The 16,663-nt window shown below is 40.3% G+C and overlaps 1 protein-coding gene across 8 annotated transcripts in view; it reads left to right on the top strand.

Annotated features, from left to right (window-relative positions):
• dst (dystonin) overlaps positions 1 to 16,663 on the top strand; it is a 91,937-nt gene that overhangs the window by 20,056 nt on the left and 55,218 nt on the right. For 5 of the 8 annotated variants that reach the window (XM_033325556.1, XM_033325555.1, XM_026308868.1 and 2 more), the window contains 28 exons: positions 382 to 417; positions 1,569 to 1,646; positions 2,809 to 2,901; positions 8,198 to 8,364; positions 8,541 to 8,653; positions 8,792 to 8,898; positions 8,991 to 9,110; positions 9,482 to 9,577; positions 9,697 to 9,824; positions 11,259 to 11,352; positions 11,457 to 11,611; positions 11,700 to 12,168; positions 12,275 to 12,403; positions 12,510 to 12,587; positions 12,695 to 12,856; positions 13,147 to 13,251; positions 13,428 to 13,523; positions 13,610 to 13,735; positions 13,829 to 13,981; positions 14,101 to 14,255; positions 14,384 to 14,510; positions 14,688 to 14,871; positions 15,183 to 15,340; positions 15,430 to 15,608; positions 15,689 to 15,827; positions 15,920 to 16,113; positions 16,210 to 16,372; positions 16,449 to 16,532. In XM_033325556.1, the coding sequence (XP_033181447.1) occupies positions 382 to 417; positions 1,569 to 1,646; positions 2,809 to 2,901; positions 8,198 to 8,364; positions 8,541 to 8,653; positions 8,792 to 8,898; positions 8,991 to 9,110; positions 9,482 to 9,577; positions 9,697 to 9,824; positions 11,259 to 11,352; positions 11,457 to 11,611; positions 11,700 to 12,168; positions 12,275 to 12,403; positions 12,510 to 12,587; positions 12,695 to 12,856; positions 13,147 to 13,251; positions 13,428 to 13,523; positions 13,610 to 13,735; positions 13,829 to 13,981; positions 14,101 to 14,255; positions 14,384 to 14,510; positions 14,688 to 14,871; positions 15,183 to 15,340; positions 15,430 to 15,608; positions 15,689 to 15,827; positions 15,920 to 16,113; positions 16,210 to 16,372; positions 16,449 to 16,532 (3,888 nt within the window). Of the gene's footprint in view, positions 1 to 381; positions 418 to 1,568; positions 1,647 to 2,808; positions 2,902 to 5,851; positions 6,710 to 8,197; positions 8,365 to 8,540; positions 8,654 to 8,791; positions 8,899 to 8,990; positions 9,111 to 9,481; positions 9,578 to 9,696; positions 9,825 to 10,896; positions 11,158 to 11,258; positions 11,353 to 11,456; positions 11,612 to 11,699; positions 12,169 to 12,274; positions 12,404 to 12,509; positions 12,588 to 12,694; positions 12,857 to 13,146; positions 13,252 to 13,427; positions 13,524 to 13,609; positions 13,736 to 13,828; positions 13,982 to 14,100; positions 14,256 to 14,383; positions 14,511 to 14,687; positions 14,872 to 15,182; positions 15,341 to 15,429; positions 15,609 to 15,688; positions 15,828 to 15,919; positions 16,114 to 16,209; positions 16,373 to 16,448; positions 16,533 to 16,663 lie in introns of those variants that run through there. The other 3 variants (XM_026308867.1, XM_026308866.1, XM_026308871.1) reach the window with 3 other exon arrangements.

Here is a 16,663-nt window from a genome sequence, read left to right as displayed (position 1 = left end):
GCTGTAGTACTTGAAACTAAGAAACATGCTATTAAAGCATGCTATTTCATTTCTCTGTTACCTGTCATTTGTCCATCTTATATTGAGGTATGTTGGTGCAGTCCTGTGTGCTGTCCTGAGTTACTTAATGTTATCATGCTGTGGTGGCTCTTATATTCAAACTGCACATGATCCTGCACAACAAACCTCAGCAGTTACTCCCTCTGCAGTGTGACTAACCTTCATCCTCTAAGTAGCTGTTTTCTGTTTACATCTTACTTTCCTTCTCTTCTGTTCTCCACTCCTTTATTTTCTGACCATTGTCTAACTTCCTTTTGATTTCGCCGCTGTGTGTGTCCGTGTCCTCCTCTCCTCCCCATGTGTTGCCTTTTCGATGATAAGCCAAGGGAGCGTGATTTTCTGAAGACGTTGCGGTTGGTGAGTGGGACAGAAGCATGTGCAGTTGAGCAGCATGGAGACACGGTGGATGATGATAAGGGGGTACGTGTGGCTCACCCCCCACCTCCCTTTAACAAACTAATTCAGAGCGTGCTGTGGCCAGTTAACAGGAGCGTAGAAACATTCCCTCTGTATGATTTGTCTTTTTGGAGTCTTAAATCATTGCTTTAGCATAGCCTGTAGTTCTTCAGTCTGCTTATACACTATTTTCCCTTTTCCATATTTGCAAATTTTGTGATTTCTTTGCAACATTATGTTTCATAATGTCACTTCTTTCGATCAGGAAATAATATCAGAACCTCTTTAAAATGACTAGGTGATACTGATGATGCAGAGAAATGTGCACATGATTCAAAGACCCAGGCAACTTCTTCTAAAATTTTGGCGCACTGATGTTGCATTAAAAGGATCAGTTCTAAAGGAAACTGTGTGTAAAGCGTGGGTCTTTATAGCTATGTCACTATAGCTTTATGCATTGAGTCATGCAGTTAAAGCTTGCTGAACCTTCATGCACATCAGGACATTTTCATCAGCTGCTTTTGAGTTTTTTGCTATTTTGAAGCCTCAGGAAAGCTTCATAAGTGAGTGAGAGTCACTAAATGAAATGGATGGGTTTATTAAATGTTACTTCGCTGCTGAGATGAGTGAAATTTCAGCATCTTTCTATTATCAGTGTAGAGATATGGCTAAAAGCAGCAGAGTTCCTTGGCTGCTGCTGCTGCTGCTGCTCCATCCTGGCTTGAATGCATTTTCCATTTCCATTACTTCATGCTGTGGCCCCCGACTGTCCACATGCATTTGAGATCATATAATATCCAAAATATACATAAATTTGAATTGTGCTTTTGTCAGACTGGGTAGTAAATGTTCTTGTGTGTGTTGTGATGCCTAATAAGAAAAGTATACACAGATTTTGAGTGAGGAGGGTTAGTCTTGTTGTGGGTACAGTTTTTTTTTGTTTTTTTTTTGTGTGATCTTTTAAGTATTTAACTCACCAGATCACTGGGTAATAATTTGGAAGCATGTCCTGTGTCCTTCCTGCCAGCAAATCATCTTTTTAAATTTGTCTTCTGATATGAAAAAGAATGTGACTACCCTACATGCCTCGTCTTACCTTTTTATGTCCACAGCCCCGGGAGAGAGGGCGGATGCGCTTCCACAGACTCCAGAATGTACAAATAGCACTGGACTATTTAAAGAGACGGCAGGTAAGAATCAATCAGAGTATGACCCTAAACTCTTGTCCTGTCATATTTCTGGTAGAGGACTGGAATGACCTTTAGCTTCGTCTAAACTAAACTAGTCATATTTGGGGTAAAAGCCATCATTTAGCCATGTAATCGCAAAAACACATTTTTCTATCCTACTATGCTCTCATCAGTTCATACCAGTACCAAGATGATAGTCTGCAAAGTCTGTCCCTCAGGTCCAGAATAAATTACACAAAATATTACAGTTGAATCGTATAAATAAATGTATGAGTTCCTGTGTGCAGATATATTGTGTTTTGTGAGCTGTGGTTGTGGCAGCCTTAGGGACAGTCCCACTCAGTGGCAATTACTTCCAGTCGATACTGCCAATTCTCTAACATCACATAGAGTTGGACTAATGGCATTTCCAGCTTTCTTTATCAAAATTACCATTCATGTGCCACAAATAGTAATAGCAACATTTAAGGAACGATGACTACAAATCCCATCAGTGGGATTTCAGAGAGCTTTGATTTCCCTCCCCTCCCCCACCACAGTAAGGATGTGATGAAGAACACAGCCGGGCTGAGCTGTAGCCAGATGTGACGTAAGGCTGTGAGACAAAGGATTCATAGATGATCACAGATGAGTTCTTCTGTTGTTTTAGCAATGATCCATACGAGATAAACCCATGCAGCCTATGCAGTCAAAAAATAGTTGTATAAACCTCTTAAATCTCCCTTTGCAGCTGTTTGACCGCAATTGTTAAAGATGGATCAGGATGACGCTGGAGGAATAAATGATTCATCCTTAAATGTGTTCAGCCTCTGCTTTCTGTTTCATATTTTAAGTGAAGAACATCATCAAAATATGTGTCATTTTTCATGATAGTGATATGTGGTAGATAAAACATTCCTGTCAGCTTTATAGCATTTAATTACTAGCAAACATTTATGCTCTTTCATTAACCTCAGACTGTGATTATCCTTCACATATTATAATGACTATTGTGCCACCTTGTGGTGCTTGTTATCCAACAAGCATATGAAGACAATACTGCAACATTCATGTTTAATTAATAAATGCACAACACAAATATAATCGTGAATACAATAATTTAGAAACTCATGAGCATAATATACATAATATACACCTTTAATCATGTGTTTCCTGTCTTCAGGTCAAACTTGTAAATATCAGGAATGATGACATCACAGATGGCAACCCAAAACTGACCCTGGGATTGATCTGGACCATAATTCTGCACTTTCAGGTCAGTGTTGTCATTTTATGGATTGGTTTTATGGAAATTGTTTCATTTTAACAGCCAAATAAAGAAAAAGTTAAAGGTTATTTATTGCCCACATTATTTTTTTTTTAATTACATGCACAGACTGGGGCTGTTCATTTTAATCTTGTATGTGTCCATACATTCTTTATATTCATTTGTGAAATGTTTAAGATATTTGAAAGCAGAAGATTTTCAACAAAGTTACACTTGTAGAGTTTTAGGGGATTTCAGTACAATATAAATGCTGGGATCTTTTGGGAATGAGTTACGTAAAAGTGCATCAGATTCCTTTGGGTTTTCAAATGAATCCACACCCAAGAACTGGGTGTTTCTCTTTTTGACCACAAGGTGTCAAAGCTGCACAGCATGCATTGACAAAAACACATGGATAATGTATTTGCAGACAGTTATAATGACTGTGTCTGAATATGTGAGAACATATGAAAAGAGCTTTGTTTTGTGAAAGTACCCTCTGTTATTTTCCAGGATTTACTTGGTCCAGTTAAGTACAGGACAAATAATCCGCTGCGTTACCTGAGCATTTCTGCACATGTCATGACAATCGAGCATTTTTGTGCGGTTACACTTTCAAAAACCTTTGCAGTTTGGATCGCAGTGATGTGTTTTGTTTTGTTTTTTTTAGATTTGTGTGCTCCAGGCTGTGTTTATATTTCTACCTGAAAGTTCTTCAAAATGTTTCAGGGAATGCTTACATATTAGTAACACAAATCATGTCAAATGGGTTCATCTGTGTGCATTCCAGGGGTATCCAGGTGTCCAAAGTATTCATTATGTAGCCAAAATCCAACAGCATGCAGACATTTTATACCTTTCAATCACACACTGTCTTTCTCTCTCTTTCCTTCTCTCAATCTCTCTGACAATCTTGCACCAGATTATTAATATCTTGGGCACATGAAACATGACGCAGTTGTATGTTGGAATATTGCAATAACAACTATGTACCTTTCAGACTTAAAGCTCTGATATGGTACTGAGTTTGTAAATTAGATTTGAACAAGCACATATCTGTCTGACTAACACCCTCAATGTGATAACAAGCAACAAAAGTAGCAAATATAATTTTGTGTGGACTCAAACATGCTGACAGGTAGCGTCGGTGACGATGCCAACACCTGCTGCTGTCAGTCTCACGCAAGCCCTTGAGCGGTTGGTCCAGCAGCGATGGGCCTGTTTCTTCTTGATTTGAAGAATAGTAGAGCACTTCAGTGAAAAATGTTGAGCTTCCCTCAGTGTGCACCTTTTGGCTTTATTATATAAGCACATCTGACAGCAGATTGGCATGTAAATGTTTTTGTGGTACATGCTTTTATGTTACTGGCTTTGTTTAAAGTATCCAGGATCAGTTCTTGTTCCTAAAAAAACAGGGGTTGCTATGGGGACATATCGTACTGCTTTTCCTAATGCTGCAGCCTGTTTTATTTTTATGAAGGTGTACCGTGAGCACTGGCACAGTGTGTGTGATGTTATGTTTGAAAGCAACTCTACCTCATAGCTGGTTTACAGTATCACTGGTGAAGTTTTCTTAGGGTGTTTCAAACACAGTCCATTGTTTGATCATGTTGGTTCAGATACGAAGCTGACATACCGGGTACTGAGAATCCTAGAGCATAATGTTTATTTTAGTCTAGTTGGGAACAGTGCGCCGCTGTGACAATGCACTGTTGTCAGGTGTTTCTATACTTGTTTGTCTAGTCTGTTTGTTTTGCCCTGATTTACTGTCACCATCTCTGTATGTGATTTCATTGCTCTGTCTAAACATGCATTTCTTATTCATTCGTGTGACACAAATCATGCGATTCATCCATTGTTATTATAAGATTGTCAAGGGGGAAGTAATGTAGCCGCAAATCATATTAAATATAAGTAAATGAATACTGCAGTAATTTTAGTCAGCTGGACATAAAGAGCTGCAGAAGTAATCAGTACACTGTAGTTTGAACTGTGTTGGTTGTCAGGTGACTTTGACCTTCATGGTGTTCAAATATTGTAAGCTCGCTGTGACACAGTTATTTTTAGTTGAGCTGTGTCATAGCATTATATATACCCTTTCACACGCTACTTAATTCTCTTTTCCTTCTGTGATAAGAGTAATGATGGATTTCACTGCAGGGCCACACTTTGTCAGGCTGCATTGTCCTTTAGTGTTTTACACAGCGAATCACTTCCTGCTCAGAGCCTTTGGTCCCTTGTAAACTGCAGTGGTGGTGATTTGTTGGGATAATAGTGTTTGTTTAAACCACTGGACTTAATCCCCACCCCAGGCTCTGCCATTGTATGCAACTTCATTAACAGACAAAGTGAAAGCACTGTGCTGTACAGCTCAGATTTCTGCTGCTCTCGTTGACCTGTGCCGTTCTGTTTTTTCACAGCCCTTCTAATAGACTAGGACTGTGTCTGGCTCATGAAGCCAGACTTGCTGAGCCAAAATTTCTCACAACATAATATATGGTCATCAGCTTAAACCCTCTTTTCATTTCACTATTTATCACTTGCACAAATATTAGGAAACCTTAGGGACAGCTGTTATGCGCATATGTTTACCTTTTATATGACGCGGGCATGCAAGACCAAAACAGGTCTGTCCGCAGGTCTTTTACATTTTTGCTCAGCTGAGGGCTATGAGCGAATGTGTGTGTGTGTGTGAGTGTGTGTGTAAATGTTTATGGTGTTTGTGCTGGATTAGCAAAGCCAGATAAATGTTTCAAAGGTCAGAAAGGATTCCAGTGACAGGAGAGACCCAAGAGAGCGCGAGTGAGCGAGCAAGAGAGAAATACAGCAAGAGACAGAGAGAGAGGCTGACCTGTTCTCAGCTGTGACTCCACCAAAGAAGAAGTCAACTCTGCCCTAAGTGGAGTGAACTTTGTGTCAGGCTGCCATAGAGACAGCCGTCTCTAAGCTAGTTACGCAGTGTGAAAATGGTTTTATCTTAATGAGAGGTGGAGATCACTGGATACTTTGCGTGAAATCAATTTTAAACACTGGTAATGGGAAAGTAACTATAATACTTTCAGCCATGGGAAACATCTGTGGCTGTGTTCGGGGCTCTAAAGAGGAATGTTATGTTGATCCTAAGAAGGCTCCACTGAACCCTGAGTCTACAGAGCTCAGAGGCCGCCGCTACTTTCAGAGGAAGAAAAGGAAATCGGAGGATTTTCAGCCTGCTGGATCTTTAAGGCGTCTTGGATGTGAAGGAATCACAAGCAGGGGCATCTCCAGTGCAGAGCTTCAGGATGGCCCAAATGAGAGCACCCACGAGGAGATATCTAAGGAGAACCAAGCAGAATTGGATAAACCATCAGAGGTGGAGAAACATCTATCCAGGCAAGGCAGCATCAGCAAAGGTGTCTATGTTGGAGAGGTACCAGTTTTAATTCTCAGAGATCCCAGTGGTCACCCTCTTAGCAAACGGTTAGCATGCAGGTTGGGAAAGTTTTCCACTGAGCAGATGGACAGTGATAGAAGCAGGTCCAGCATCGAAGGAAAGCTTCACTGTATTAGCACAACTTCCAGAGGTGTCTCAGCGAAGGATGGTCTTCTTGTGAAAAAGTTGCTACAACGCCAATTGCGAAGGGCTGTTAGCTTCGGAGCAGTGGAGCACACACTACGGACTCTGCGGGGCAATGACAGACCTGGGAGTGAGGAAACATTTGCCAAGATTATATGGGGCTCTCAAGCACACAGGAGGAGGAGACGGAGTGCCTACACCTGCTCTGGTTACGTAGAACATCTTCCAGCTCCAGCCAAATGTATTTCCGCCCAACATGAGGTAAAACGAGTGTGTGTTATTTATAGTCATTACAAGTGTGCGTTATGATTGATGAATAAGGGGTTTGATCGGGTTATAATGTAACTTAGTAACTGTAAGGCCCACGTTAAACACAGAAGTGAAAATATATAGTAAACAAAAGTGTCTGTAGTGTCTGACCAATAAATAGCCAGACCAACAGCCATTCCTTCATCTTTATGGTAACAAAATGTGGGATCTGATGTCTGATTTCAGGAAATCCCCCCCCCCCCCCCCCCCCCATTCAGTGGAAACGTAATGACAACAAACTGTGTATTGAATCAAAACTCATGATGGCTCTTATTGTGGTGTTATTGGATCTGTTTCATCCCTTAGCATTGTGGTAAGGCACTACACTATAGAAACCTCAGCCTGTCCATTAAAAACAGACTCAACAGTCTCTTGTTTAGGGGGTTCAAGTTACCATTTTAGTTTTTGAATTAGGGTTTTCCACAGCTGTAGGCTTTTCATAATTATGGCTGAGCATACTTTATAAACTAGTCTGTGGACCAGTTTCATCTCTTTTGTTTAGGATGATGTTATTTGTGTCTGTGTTAATCTATATATATATATAATGTGTTGTATACCTGGCAGTTTGTGTTTTACATGGTTTCACTGTTTTTTTTACTGATGTCATCTGGTTGCAAACCAAGTTCCCTATTTCCCTCTTTTGGGACAGTAAATGTTGTTTGATTGACTGATTTATTAACTGTCTGATTGGTTGATTGTGTCCAGGTTTTAAGCTCTGATGTTTCTTTGTGTCTTGATTTTTGTTCAAATCATGCTGTGCAGTAAAATGTTCAAGATGTTTTCCAGGTGCATTCCATGGCAAAATTTCAAATATTTCTGTAGTGTTTCCATAAATATGATCACTTCATAAGGGCATGGAAAGCAAAACATCGTCATAGTCTTCAGTATAATATGCACTATAACTATTGGCTAATTTCTTTTATTTATTCTCACACTTCTAACCAGCTGGCATTTTCATTGTTTAAGTCTTAATTTCATTATTTGTGTCCTCTCCGTGCAATAAAGCTGAACTTTACGAGGCTTAAAATGTTGAATTGATAACATTTTTTGATTAGTACAGTAGTGCCAATTTGTGGTGTAGTTACTTTTGATGTTATTGATACCACTCCTGCATATCTTCTTTCTAATATAATTAATCCGATAAACCTATGAAGGCGATGCTAAAAATTTGTTAAAGTTAGATTTCCTGTGTCTCTGAACCTACTCCTGTGAAAGGCAGGGGTACACCCTGGACAGGTCACCAGTCCATCACAGGGCCACATAGAGACACACAAAGACAAACAACCTAACACACTCACACTCACTCCTATGGGCAATTTAGAGTCACCAATCAACCTGACATACATGTTTTTGGACTGTGGGAGGAAACCAGAGTACCTGGAGAAAACCCACACAAGCACGAAGAGAAGATTTTGAAACATCCTTTTCTTTTTGTGTTAGATCTCGGAGATCCATGTGACAGGGGAGTCCGAGGACATGACAGCCAAGGAGAGGCTGCTGCTCTGGTCCAAGCAGACAACAGAAGGCTATGTAGGTGTACGATGTGAAAACTTCACAACCTCCTGGAGGGATGGGAGGCTATTTAACGCCATCATTCATAAATACAGGTGCTGTAAAACACATGAACTTTTAAAGTTTTTGCAGAACAGTACAGTATTTGCTGTTTTAACTGGATGGAGTGAAAGTGTTGTGGTGGATTGGCATTAAATCTTCATTCTATTTTTACTCCCTTAGCTCTTATACCTAATTTGAATGTTTTTCTCTCTGTGTCTTTCTTTTGCAGGCCAGATCTGGTTGATATAAGTCGTGTGTCGACACAGACCAACCGATCAAATTTAGAGCAGGCATTTTGTGTAGCGGAACAGCTGGGGGTGGCCAGACTGCTGGACCCCGAGGGTGAGATCTAAACACGCGACCATGTTTGCTTTGCCTCCTAAAACAAATAATCTATGTGCAGTGAAGCTTGATTTTGGCTACAGAAATAAGTCCAGCTCATTATGTGTTGCCTTTGTGACCTTTGTTTCCCCTCATCAGATGTCGATGTTCAATCTCCCGATGAAAAATCAGTCATCACATATGTTTCAACACTGTACGATGCCTTCCCCAAAGTACCCGATGGTGTTGATGGAATTAGTCCTAATGTAAGTCGATGGCATCCACCAGTAACTCCACCCATCCCAAGTGAAAGTGCTGAAAGGTGTTTTATTGCTGATGATCCTTTTGCTCTGAACAGGATGTGGATATCAAATGGGTGGAGTACCAGAACATGATCAAATACCTCAGCCAGTGGATCAAACACAATGTGGCCATAATGTCAGACAGATCATTCCCTAACAACCCGGTGGAGCTTAAGGTATATACAAATAATATTAGCTTTTATTTTATCTTGCAGAAATTGAAAATCAGTTCTCTCATTTTACAGACTGCTTAGAATCTGCTTGCCTGAAAGGTGAAGTATAATTGCCTGCTTGGGAAAGACCATGTGTATGGGCTGTAATTGAGACTTAAAGTGATACAGTATTGATGGATATGAGGGAGCATCAGCTTTCATCTGCACCAAGAAGTCAATAGCTTCTCAGAGTGAAGGCACTTTTATTCAGTTGTTGTAAAGCCAAGGGGGAGCATGTGAACAAAAGCTCAGAGGACTTTCTCCTGATTAAAGTCCGTTGTAATGCTTTGTTGTACAACTACATTTTCATTGTAATCTTTGTTTTCTTTTCACAGGCACTTTATACGCAGTATCTGCAATTTAAAGAACATGAAATCCCATTGAAAGAAAATGAGAAGACAAAAATAAAAAATCTGTACAAAATGCTAGAGGTAAACAAATGCAAAGCAGGAGAACGTGTTCGTTGTTTTTATCACACATTGGAGTATTTGTAGTCTTACCCTACATATTTTTAGCGATAACAAGTCTGTGTATGTGCTGTATATGACAGATGTGGATCGAGTTTGGACGTATCCAGTTACCCCACGGTCATCACCCGAATGATGTGGAGAAGGAATGGGGTAAATTAATTGTTGCCATGTTGGAGAGAGAGAAGAGCCTGAGGCCTGAGGTGGAAAGGTATGTAGAGAGTGTTAGCACTTTTTCCGAGCTGGCCCATCATAGTGTGATAGAAAGTGTTATCTTTATTGTTTAGGGACCATAGCTAGTGTTTAACGTGACAAAATGTGAAGCCACACATGGGGATCTAAACCTTGGACTATTTAGCTGATGTTCTACTTTTCACAGCTAAAAGCTTTTTGTACAGTATGATACAGGACCAATGATGCTGCATGAGTCAGCATTACATTTTCTAAGGCTGTTGTAGGTGGAGTGCTCTTGGATCATATTGCAAGCCCTCTAACATCTTTACTGGAACCAAACACTAAAGATTAGTGTTGTTAGCCAGAGTGCAGTTTTCCTTGAAAATGAGCATTAAACTCATGATTTGATTTTTATCATTTTTATGAGCAGTTTTACAGAATATCTCTGGATCAGATTTACAGTGCCAAAAGTGTGCCATTGTGTCAAAACTGTCAGGAACCAATTAATAAAAAAATATTTTTTTTAACATTTTATTTTTTTTTTTTAGTTCAGGAACTAAATCAATACAATGCTGTATTTACTTTAAAACATCATAAATAGCAAATACTAAGAAAACAAATAAATGAATTTTGTGTTATAGCATGGCTGAGTAAAGGTACTTTGTGATGCAGGATATCACAGTCACAGTTTTCTTACTGTATGTCAAGCCCAGTCAAGTTTTTGAGCTCTATCTGGTATTCTCTTTCCATCTGCAGAGTGGATCTTATTTCTGTGGAAACTGAAATGTCATTATTTTTCATTTAGAAATTCTCTGTTAACAATACTGTAGACAAGTTTACATCTCTCTTCCTGCCTTCATGCTTTATAAACACCTCATATTTACAGCATTGATGTTGGGTGTGGCAAAAGCTGTCAGAAACAGCAATTATTGGCTCTTTAAAACCCCAGTTCTTAGGAAGGTGTACTGTCTCAACCTGCTATTTCATTTTTAGCCCCTGAGGGCAGCATATTATTTCAGGGTGGGATTCATTTTACACGCTCCTTACCTGGCTGTGACACTATAAATATAAGCGCATTGAAAGCTGTTCAATCATTTGGGTCTGTTAATGCTAGAAGTCGCGCTGTAAAGGTTAGCTCAGGGCTGGGATCTTAACACAGGCATGGTTAAGATGAGGAACGATGATTGTTTGATTAGTTGGGAATAGCAATAGCTGTTTATTATCTAAACTAAAATGGATTGTTTTAGCGGGATCTCGTCTGTTAGCAACAGCAGCTTCACCAGCTTTGGTTCCAATGACACCTTCCTTAGTGAACCTTTACATCTTAACAGCTCTGTCTTTCTCAATAACAACATTGCCTATGGATCTAGGTGAGGTTACAGTGTGCTCGTTTGCCTCTTACGAAGCTTTTTTTTGTTGTTTCTATTGAGGAGATAACTTATAACGAAAAACATCCTTTTTTTTTTTTAAGGCTTGAGATGTTGCAGCAGATTGCCAACAGGGTCCAACGGGATTGTGTTAATGGCGAGGACAAGCTGACACTGGCAAGAACAGCCCTACAGTCTGTAAGTTTTGTGCAGGCTCTGTTTGAGTTGATGTAAGTTATGTCAAAATAAGCAAAATACTCAAAATAAGCATATACTCTGTCTCTTTTGTGTCCTCTGCTAAGGATGCAAAACGTCTTGAGTCTGGTATTCAGTTCCTAAATGAGGCTGAGATTGCTGGCTACTTGTTAGAGTGTGAGAATATTCTCAGGCAGCAAGTGGTGGACATCCAAATTCTACTGGATGGGAAATTTCCCTTTGCAGATCAGCTTGTCCAAAGGTATAAAGTAGATCATTCTGCAAAAATAATACACAAAATTTTCTCTTACATTAAGACGTTTTATATTGTTGTTTTATTTTGAATATAGGGTATCAAAACTCCGGGATGACCTTCTGGCCTTGAGAGCTGAGTGTTCTTCTGTGTACAGCAAAGGTCGCACCCTGACAACAGAACAAACCAAAATGATGATCTCGGGCATCACACAAAGCCTGAACTCTGGATTCTCCCAGAACATCAACACAAGCCTGACACCAGCCCTTACTCCTGCACTCACCCCGGGAGGGTTAGGTACTCCTGGGTCCACATTCACCTCTAGCCTTACACCATGCCTGACCCCATCCTTAACCCCTGCCTTGACTCCCGGTCTGCAGCCTGCTTCAGTCCAGAGCTACATGGGGAGCGGCGGTGGCATGGACCCAGGCAGCCTCAGGCATTTGAAACACATGCAGATCCGCAAGCCCTTACTGAAATCCTCACTGGCAGACCCCAGCATGACAGAAGAGGAGGTCAATATGAAATACGTTCAGGACCTCTTGAACTGGGTGGAAGAGATGCAGGTGGGCAGTAACTATTAATGTGTTTATAACATACTGTAGCGTTCATTGTAGACACATAAAATAAAATACTGTGTATTTGAATTTCTTTTTTCCTTGTGTTTTAAAGTTGCAGCTGGATCGTTCAGAGTGGGGGTCTGATTTGCCAAGTGTCGAGATGCATTTAGAGAACCACAAAAGTGTACACAGAGCCATTGAAGAGTTTCAAATGAGTCTTAAAGATGCCAAACTGAGTGAGGTAAGAATTTTGGAATCTCTTAATCATAATCCGAGTGAAAACATCAGCAGTCAGACAAAATTTTATTTTCTCCAGAGGAAACCGAAACATGTTTTTCTTTTCCCAGATTCAGATGACCATGCCCATGAAGCTAACTTATTCAGACAAACTGAACAAACTAGAAAGGCAGTACGAAAGGTTACTGGTAAGTGATCTGCTGAGCTCGACAATCATAATCTAAAATCTGTGCTGCTACACACATATATTTAAATGATATGCTCTCATGATGACTTTATGGATGGTTCCTTTCAGAGTTATTCAAGAGAGCGGCAAAGCCACCTGGAAACCCTGCATGACTTTGTGTCTCAGGCAACTCAGGAGCTCATCTGGTTGAATGAGAAGGAGGAAGAAGAGGTTGCATTTGACTGGAGTGATCGCAACAGCAACGTCTCCAAGAAAAGAGACTACCACGCTGTAAGTCATTTACAAGTTTTTAATTAAGTCTAAGTTAACATTCCCTGCAGGTAGAGTAACAGGGACTGGTTCAGACAATTCTCGTGGTTGTGCAGGTTTGGCTATGTCAGATGGATTCATATAATAAACAATCAGCTCCGTGAAGGCATTTGATTGTGTGTTGTGGCCTGGAAGAGTAACTTCATACTCAGCACCTAGAGGCATGGCATGTAATTGTGTGGGAGGCTGGATAGACTGATCCTTTGCCATGAGTGTGTGTCAGAGATACTCAGTTTAATGACTTTATACAGGACCTGATGAGGGAGCTGGATGAAAAGGAAGAAGTGATCAAGTCTGTGCAGGAAAAGGCAGAACGCCTTATGTTCAAAAACCACCCAGCCAAGATGACTATTGAAGTAAGCCCTTTTATTTTCAGCTCTGTTGTTGGCATTAGGATAAAAATTCTGGACTAACAGCCATGTCTCCACCCTGCATACAATTACCACAATGATCAAAACACTGAGTCCTGTTTCGACCTGTAATTTTTCCACACCTAGATATAGTCTGCTTTATTTCTGTGTTGTTTCTCCAGGCATACAGAGCTGCCATGCAGACGCAGTGGAGCTGGATTTTACAGCTCTGCTCATGTGTAGAACAGCACCTCAAAGAGAATGCTGTTTACTTTGAGGTGAGTAGGTGATGCTTTTTAAGGTAGTACAGCAAAAGTCATTAGTTTGTCATAGCTAACCTTTTTTTTTTTTTTCACCTGTGCAGTTTTTCAGTGATGCCAAAGAGTCCATGGACTACCTTAAAAGTCTGCAAGATGCCATTCAAAGAAAATACAGCTGTGATAGAACTAGCAGCCTACACAGACTGGAGGATCTCATTCAGGAGTCCATGGTAAACTGAAGGAAAGATATGAAATATGCATGGTCATAGAAGTGAATGAAGGAAACAGTCGCATTGTACTGTATTGGTGTTGTGTGTCTCTAGGACGAGAAAGAGCAGCTTCTTCAGTACCGCAGCACTGTAGCTAGTCTAGTGGGTAGGGCCAAAAATATTGTGCAGCTCAGGCCCAGGAACCCTGAAAGCCCTGTGAGATCATCCATCCCTGTAAAAGCCATCTGTGATTATCGTCAGATAGAGGTATTGTTCTTGTATTACACCATATTGCATTTGCATATTAACATTATATTACATTTAAGTTCACATTAATTAAAGGTATGTGGCAAATCTTTTGCTGTGTTATATCACACCTCTTTCAGATTACCATTTATAAAGACGACGAGTGTGTATTGGCCAATAATTCTCACCGGGCCAAGTGGAAAGTCATCAACCCAGCAGGGAATGAGGCCATGGTCCCCTCTGTTTGTTTCACTGTGCCTCCACCCAACAAAGAGGCTGTGGATATGGCAACAAAGTGAGATGCTAGGATTCTTCTCCTGTCATGAATTACCTACACTGCCCTTACACTAAAAATAAATGTTCTGGTGACCAGACTTTGTTGGGATATATTATATACTGTATATTGCTTTTTTTTTTTTGCAGAACTGAGCAGTTATACCAGAACGTGCTGGCACTGTGGCACCATTCCCACATCAACATGAAGAGTGTGGTGTCTTGGCATTATCTCATGGCTGATATACGAGCAATCCGCAACTGGAATGTGGCATCAGTATGTTTGACTCATTTTGTTTCCTTTTAGGGGTGTTTTATCAATCAAACTTTTTAACAGAAGCCACTGATCATTACTGATAATGACACTTCTTTTTGATGATCATTGTAGGTAAAAACGCTAAGTGCTTCTTTGTCTGAGCTCCACTTTTATATTTATTTTCTCTAACTTGTTCAGATAAAGACCATGCTACCAGGTGAGCACCAGCAGGTCTTGAGCAACCTCCAGTCCCATTTTGATGAGTTCCTGGAAGGCTGTGAGGAGTCTGAGGTATTCACAGTGGCAGATTGCACCCAGCTAGAGAGAGATGTTGCAGCTTGCAAAGAATACTACCAGGAACTGCTCAGATCTGCAGAGAGAGGCAAGGCTCAAATTCCTTTCATGTCCCTTCCAACAAGGTGCTGCTAGTGCACACGAATACAGCATCACAAGAAAAACACATGGCTCTTTAAGCCTTGTGTATATATAGCACCACTGATTAAACTACATTACAACAGGTCCTGCATGGCTTTATACTGTGGTGCCATCTAGTGGTGTGAATATATACTGTAGGTTTAACACTCAAAAAATACAACATTGTCCTGAATATATTTTAGTATATATTATATATATATATATATATATATGAATATATTATAGTATTTTTGCTAATCATATTTTTCTGGTAAACAGAGGAACATGAGGAGTCAGTGTACAATAATTACATCTCAGAGATACGTAACTTCCGCATGCATCTGGAGGCCCACGAAGAACACCTGATCAGGCAAATCCGCACACCACTGGAGCGAGATGACCAGGAACAGAGCCTCCAGCGTATCACAGAGCATGAGGTATACAGCTGGGTATCAGTAATCATTTATGAGTAAATTCTTACTTCTCTTGTTATTTTAATCACCTTTTCCTCCATGGTATTTTGCAGAGGAAAATGGCAGAGCTGAACAAATTGAATGAAGATCTTGATGTCATGAAGGAGAAATGTGAGCTGTTCCTCAGGCAGGCTGCAGGTTCTCCATCTGTACCAACACTTTCCTCTGAACTCTCTGTCCTCGTTCAGAGCATGAGCCAAGTGTACTCCATGTCTTCCATTTATATGGACAAGTAAGACATTCCCTTCATTGTCCATAAGTAATAACGTTGGTATTTAATAGTCGATTTAAAGTCACACTGTGTTTTTGCAGACTGAAAACAGTGAGCTTAGTGGTGAAGCACAGCCAGAGCGCAGAGGCGCTAGTTAAAGCCTACGAATCCAAACTCTATGAAGAAGACGCCATGAACTCTGACATCAGGTCCATTGAGGCTATCATTTCAACACTTAAGGTAATACGTTAACTGAATCAAACATTTCACCGGCAATTCTCAGTAAGGTTTGATGTTTGATTCTCAGTAAACATTTCTTTTTCTGCTCACAGCAATGGCGGACAGAGATTGACGAGAAGCAGGAGGTTTTCCATGACATGGAGGACGAGCTGCAGAAAGCACGGGTCATCAGTGACCGGATGTTTAAGGCCCACAATGAGCGGGACTTTGATCTCGACTGGCACAAGGAAAAAGCTGATCAGCTGAGCGAGAGATGGCAAAACATTCACTCCCAGATTGATAGCAGGTTTGGGTTTTTTATGACTCCTTTTGCACTATGAGAATTACATTACAACATTTGTGTGCAGATAATAAAAGTGGAGGTATGTCTCATTGATTTCAGGCTTCGGGACCTGGATGGTATCAGCAAATCTCTGAAACACTACAGGGACTCTTACAGTGTTCTTGATGAATGGGTTAGAGAAATGGAAGCAGCACAGCTAAAGGCTCAAGAAAACAAACCTGAAGATAGCAAGGCACTGGCTGAATTGTTAAACAAACAGAAGGTAGGACAAACGTGATCTTCAGTCAAATAATGATAATGCAGATTATAAATATATTTACACGTCTTTATATTTACAGGTCCTTGTTGCTGAAATTGAACAAAAACAGAGTAGAATTGATGAGTGTCAGAAGTACTCAGAGCAGTACTCATCTGCCATTAAGGTAAATACATTTATTTCAGTTTGTTTTCAGTCAACTTGTTAGATATTTGTTAAACATGTAGCACTTTTGTTGAGGGGTGATCATACACTGATGCAAACAAAATATAAAACTGAAAGAAATTAAAAAAAACA

This window comes from Mastacembelus armatus, chromosome 15 (genome assembly GCF_900324485.2).
Source record: "Mastacembelus armatus chromosome 15, fMasArm1.2, whole genome shotgun sequence".
Lineage (NCBI taxonomy): Eukaryota > Metazoa > Chordata > Actinopteri > Synbranchiformes > Mastacembelidae > Mastacembelus > Mastacembelus armatus.
This window is presented reverse-complemented; position numbering and strand designations above follow the sequence as displayed.